The sequence below is a fragment of the Eimeria mitis genome, genomic scaffold (genome assembly GCF_000499745.2).
Source record: "Eimeria mitis Houghton genomic scaffold, Emh_scaff2161, whole genome shotgun sequence".
NCBI lineage: Eukaryota > Apicomplexa > Conoidasida > Eucoccidiorida > Eimeriidae > Eimeria > Eimeria mitis.
This window is the reverse complement of record NW_013570487.1, coordinates 2,831-3,213: the sequence shown is the minus strand read 5'-3', so window position 1 is coordinate 3,213 and position 383 is coordinate 2,831. Positions and strand designations below refer to the sequence as shown.

Genomic DNA, 383 nt, shown 5'->3' with positions numbered 1-383 from the left:
CAGCAGCAGCAGCAGCAGCAGCAGCAGCAGCAGCAGCAGCAGCAGGACCGCCACCACCACCAGGAGCTGCAGCAGCACCACCACCACTACCACCACCACCAGGAGCTGCAGAAGCAGCAGCAGCAGCAGCAGCAGCTGCAGCAGCAGCAGCTGCAGCAGCAGCAGCAGCAGGAGCTGCAGCAGCAGCAGCAGGAGCAGCATTGAGTGCAGCAAGAGCAGCAGCAAAACGTTTACATAAAATTTCTGTCTTTGATAAAGAAAACCAAAAAACAGCAACAGAAGGACGCAGCTCAGCAGCAAGTGCTGCTGCTGCTCGCGCTTGCTCATACAACATCTGCTGCTGCTGCTGCTGCTGCTGCTGTTGCTGCTGCTGATGCTGCTGT

The 383-nt window shown here is 57.7% G+C and overlaps 1 protein-coding gene across 1 annotated transcript in view; it reads right to left on the bottom strand.

The window, feature by feature from the left end:
• EMH_0049560 (uncharacterized protein) overlaps window positions 1–383 on the bottom strand; it is a gene marked incomplete at both ends in the record, with an annotated part of 4,714 nt that overhangs the window by 2,679 nt on the left and 1,652 nt on the right. Inside the window, one exon of the mRNA XM_013496546.1 lies at window positions 330–383. Within this exon, the coding sequence (XP_013352000.1) occupies window positions 330–383 (54 nt within the window). The remainder of the gene's footprint in view (window positions 1–329) is intronic.